Source organism: Argopecten irradians, chromosome 14 (genome assembly GCF_041381155.1).
Source record: "Argopecten irradians isolate NY chromosome 14, Ai_NY, whole genome shotgun sequence".
Taxonomy (NCBI): Eukaryota; Metazoa; Mollusca; class Bivalvia; order Pectinida; family Pectinidae; genus Argopecten; species Argopecten irradians.
The window spans coordinates 30,593,520-30,598,977 of NC_091147.1; the positions used below are offsets into that span (position 1 = coordinate 30,593,520).

The 5,458-nt window shown below is 35.7% G+C and overlaps 1 protein-coding gene across 1 annotated transcript; it reads left to right on the forward strand.

The window, feature by feature from the left end:
- Nucleotides 1-609: 609 nt before the first annotated feature.
- Nucleotides 610-4,889, forward strand: LOC138307338 (52 kDa repressor of the inhibitor of the protein kinase-like). The gene is made up of 2 exons (XM_069248027.1): nucleotides 610-860; nucleotides 1,782-4,889. The coding sequence occupies exons 1-2, from the start codon at nucleotides 823-825 to the stop codon at nucleotides 4,144-4,146; spliced, it is 2,403 nt and encodes an 800-aa protein (XP_069104128.1). The 5' UTR covers nucleotides 610-822; the 3' UTR covers nucleotides 4,147-4,889.
- Nucleotides 4,890-5,458: the final 569 nt, after the last annotated feature.

A 5,458-nucleotide genomic window follows, 5' to 3' on the forward strand; every position in this document is an offset into this window, starting at 1 on the left:
GATTTGTTTATCACGGCTGCGTTATGCCACATGTACGTGTAAATCCACAATGGAAGAAAGACAACTCTAAGAAAATTTAGGATAAACTTTGTAAACTGATCAAATAGCGCGTGAGAGACGATGAACATTTTCTAAATGTCCAAGCTGGCGTAATCTTCCAACTTACGACAGTTAATAAGGTATGAATATTTACCACATCCATAATTATCGATAATTTTATAAGCACATGTATACATTATCAGATTATATATACATATTAAAGCACATATAGAGGTTGTCACTAAAAACATTTTAGCCACTTTCATCACATGTAGGCCTACAGGAGCTTGACGTTCTGATAATATATATAACGTATTCAGTAAACTACGTAATTAACGAAGTATTTTTGGTCCGAATGACAAAAATCATACATAAAATGTTCGTATAACTCGAAGTGAGATTTTTTTGGACTACATTTACTTCATTTGTAGATCGATGAAAATGCCGATTTCTTTTTCGTAATTCTTCCGTAGAACGGCACTTAAAAAGCTGTTTCAATCTACAACAAACGTGGAGAAAACGGTTAAATGTTTAGCAATTATCCTGAGTTATATTTTATCAACAATCATCAGAGATTACAGGGGCGGATGCAGAGGGGGGCACAGGGGGCACGTGCCCCCCCGGCAAAAATTCCAATAAAAAAATCAGAATGTGATTGTCGTAGTGGAGATCTATTCAAATTTGGCGCCCTAATCTAATTTGTTTCCAATTACGTCATTTTTTCCCATCATGCATTTTTTATTTGTAAACTTCCGCCATGCTGGTTTGTGAAAATTGATTAAGATGGACATCAGAAAATTCCTTCCAAACACTTCGAAACGGTAAGTTACTTTCTGAAATAGTTTGTATTTATGAATGCAAACATTAATTGTTACACGGGAATCATAATCCATGCAATATCATGGACTTTAACCTCATATTTAAACAAAGAGATAATGTGACACGATCGGAATACACAGGATAATTAACAAATCTGCGTTGAGTGTTTCAACAAAGAAATGATTGTAAAATCATGTATAAGCATGGTTATTTTAAACATTTTACAGTATTTTGAAGTGAATTTCGACAATTAGGGACTTCTAAGTTAGTATGGATTATGTTTATATCCGTGTACTCCACGCTTACAACATCGGCTAAGTTTTCTTTGTTTATTTTGTGGATATGCGATTGTATTAAATCTTATCTATGTAATCTAAGTTCAAGAAGGGAAAATACATAACAAACGACAAATTATACAAAAGTTATGTTTGTATATTTTCATTCATAGAATTTTGGGAGAAGATTGAATAATTACTGAAGAGATTAATAGCAGCCATTTTCCTTTGTTTACATTCAATACAGTGTACACCAGGCCTAGAGAAAAATAGTCAACATTCTCTGTATTCTAAGTTATATTTACTTTTTAAAAAATCGGTTACATGACTTATATTGAAAACAAACCACAACATTATTCTATTTTTACTTTATTAAATTTTGTTGGTATTGAAAAATATATCTTATAATAATATTGAAAAATATATCGAAGTGGTAGGCTGTGGTAGTATTTTCAAACCAATATGATTTAGCAATGAGATTTTTATTCTTGGATTTGTAATGCAATTTTATATGTAAATTTTTTTTTTGATTACTTAAATTTGAAATAAGAATATATTTACAGAGTAACAGTTTAAAAATCTTTATAATGATGCATCGTTGCAGCATTTCAATGTAAAACTTAATTTGAATTTACAATTTTATTACAGATTCCTAGATCATGATGCTTCCCAAGACAATTATTCCAAACGTGCTAGATGTGATCCACCAACTTGTCCCAGTACTTCAGCCATATCATTTAGAAATGCTGACCTTGATATTGCTACATACATGGGAAGACAATTGTCAGATGAAGATAAATATAACATTATTAAAAACCATTTTCAACCAGACAGCAGCCATAAGTTTCCTTCCACAAAGTTTGGTCAAAAACAGAGAAGTTTCCAGCTTGCATGGATTTCTCGATTTCCAGGATTGGTCTACTCTCCATCTACTGACGGTGCCTTTTGCTTGCATTGCTTTTTGTTTCCCGGTGGAGCTGAGAGAAAATGTCAACTTGTGTCGGAGCCATTCAGAAATTGGAAAAAAGCTGTTGAGAGATTTGATGAACATTTTCATAAGATCAGACACAATTCTGGAGATAACAGTGCTAGTTCACACAAAAAAACTGGGACTGGACACGAACTACACATGGACAGCGTTGTAAAAAGTACTAACTTTTTGAAATGTAAGGAAGATAAGCAGGTTCCCATTCATCATCAAATTGATGCTGCTCTAGAAGCTAGGAAAGAGAGGAACATGAAAGTCTTGGAGACAATTGTTGAGACAGTTTTGTTTTGTGGACGACAAAACATTTCCCTACGTGGACACAGAGATGACAGTCGCCACAGCGCAGATCCGTCAGTCAACACAGGAAACTTTAAAGCTCTCCTTGAGTACAGGATCAAAGGGGGAGACAGCAATCTCCAACATCACCTGGAAAATGGTCCAAAGAATGCAACTTATATTTCCAAAACAACACAAAATGAAATTATCACTACCATTGGCAATTACATACTTCGGAAAGTTGTGAATGATTGCCTGGCATCAGGTGGATTCTATTCATTGTCTGCAGATGAAGTCAGAGACATAAGTAATCATGAGCAGCTAGCAGTTACAATCAGGTTTGTGGACAACACGGGCGAAATAAGAGAAGACTTTCTTTCCTTTATAAATGTCAGTGAGGGAACAACTGGAGAGAATCTGTCACATGAACTATTAAATCTAATTGACCAGGTTGGACTTGACAGAAACAAAATGCGAAGCCAGTGTTATGATGGAGCTGGGAACATGGCTGGGAAAACAAAAGGTGTTGGACCAAGAATTCAACAACAGTACCCAAAGGCTCTCCCGTTTTGGTGTACAGCTCATCAATTGAATCGTTGTATTGTACAGGCCTGTACCATCCCAGCTGTACGAAACATGATGAGTACTGCAGACCAGGTGGTTCGATTCTTTGAGTTTTCTCCCAAAAAGCAAGACTGTCTTGAGGAAGCTATCAATGCTTTGGAGTTGCCTGAAAACAAGCGCCACAAACTCAAAGAGTTATGTAGAACCAGGTGGGTTGAGCGCCATGATGCCTTCGATGTCTTCATTGATTTTCTACCTGCTACAGTGGAAACTTTGGAGATGTACGCCAAATTGCCGAATACCAGGACACCAGGAGCTGCTGATGCCTCGTCACTTTTGAACTCTGTTTGCACCTTTGATTTTCTAGTGTGTTTAATCATTGTACACAAATGTCTTGGATATTTGAGGGGACTGTCTAAATCACTTCAAGAGCGTACACTTGATGTTGGTCGAGCCCTGAAGAATGTGACATTGGTGAAGGCATCTCTACAGTCCTGCAGAGATGACATAGACAATGTACACCAAGAATGGTTCCAAGAAGCTGTGGCCTTAGCAGAGGAATTGGACATACCAATTTCTAAACCAAGAACTTGTGGTCGCCAGTCGAAAAGAAACAATGTTCCAGCACAGTCCCCAGAAGATTATTATAGAAAATCTATCAGCATTCCAGTGCTCGATCATCTTCTGGAGGAAATGAAGACACGCTTTACCAGTTTGCACCAGAGAGCAGCCCTGGGATTGATGCTAGTTCCTTCAGAGCTGGATGAGAGAAACATCGATATCGGTGCCTTAACTGAATTCTTTGGAGATGATCTTCCTTCTTCGAGGACATTGGAGGCAGAGATGCGACAGTGGAAAATATTTTGGAAGGAAAATCCAGAAAAACCTTCTTCCATCTCTGCCACCATCAAGGCTTGTGATAAAGATTTCTTTTCGAACATTCACACCATTCTGAAGATATGTGGAACCTTTCCGGTGACAAGTTGTGAGTGTGAGAGAAGTATTAGTTGTCTACGACTTCTCAAAACCTATCTGAGATCAACTATGGGACAGGATAGACTTAGTGCTCTTGCACTGATGTTTATCCATAGGACAGTGAATGTGAGGGTCACTGACATTGTGACAGAATTTGCCAGGAAACACCCAAGGAGGATGCAGGTCCCAAATATTCTGTTTGAGGAATAGACTTGTACACTAGCAATAGGTGATCATGATGATAGTGTTATGAAGTATTATTTTATGAAAATAGTAGCTATTAATGTGATATTAGTTTCACATCAACCTTATGGTTTGTAGTATGTTCATGGTAATGTACACTATTTGCAATATTTTTTAAGTCTATGATTTACTGCAATAGTAGCTAATATGATGATAGTATTGGTTCTTTTTTTTTACAATGTTGTTGATGTATAAAAGTATATAATGCTAAGTCTTATGACTTACTGCAGTAGTGCCTAATGTGATAGTAGTACTAGCTATAGTGTTGATATATAAATTATTGGTTTCATATTTTGAATTTTATTAACAAGTGTTTTTTTTAAATTATAAGATGTAGGACTCAAATAATTCATAAGAATATGTCATTAATAATGCAATATATATGTAAGTTTAAAAGTCTTTCACAATTCTAGTCTTGTAAGTGATGATCATTGGTTTTTTAAAAAAAAAATAACAATTGATTTTACATACATGAAGTCAGGATATAATTTGTATGTTGATAAAGGTTTCTTGTTGTTATTTGTTGAATAAAACACTTAGAGAGTGTTCTTGGCTACAAGCTATAACATCTTTACATTGTTCTTTTCACTAAGTTATATACTGACAATGCCATTGAGATTTCATTCTGATAGAAAGAAATTTTTATCTCAAATTTTTCCAAAATGTGATATATACAGTGTTCATGTAAAACTGTGAAAATGAATTAATGTCTCTCAGACTTTTTGTCACTTTTATAAGCAGTATAAGACTTTATGCTAAGATCTTACACTCTCCATTGCGTCTCGTAATGTTTACCGACGGCAGTTGTTGGGATTGTCGCTGCTCCATTGCCTTGTCCTTTCGCATTTCAGGTGAGTCATGTTGGTTGGTATTTGGCCGGTAACCTTTTGGTTCAAATTAAACATTAAAACTTCCGGTACGCCATGTTTTGTTTTAGACGGAGAGTGGTGGATGTTGAGCACATGCAGTTAAGACTTGACCTTGCACTCATTAGCCGGTCGGGAGGAAACTTTTAGGATTTCCCTTAGATATTACTTTATTTTCCTTAGCCTTTGTACAGCGTTTTTGACTCGGATTCCGAATGTTTTATTTTTCTAATCATATAAAGAAATTAAACTCGGATTATATTATAATACCATTTTTACCGATTTTACAGTCAATTGCCCGATACTCTTCGCTTTTAGGCCAATGGGTCTCGCAACAATAATACTACAAATATCTAGGTAGGTGTGTCCATGGTTTCTGAGTTAGTCGGTTTTCTATATGTTGCAAATATTCT

What these genes read in the sequence shown, in the direction of transcription:
- LOC138307338 (XM_069248027.1), top strand. Translation starts at nt 823, where the DNA reads ATGGACATCAGAAAATTCCTTCCAAACACTTCGAAACG. An exon ending in CTTCCAAACACTTCGAAACG is followed by an intron (nt 861 to 1,781) that starts GTAAGTTACTTT and finishes ATTTTATTACAG; the next exon opens with ATTCCTAGATCATGATGCTT.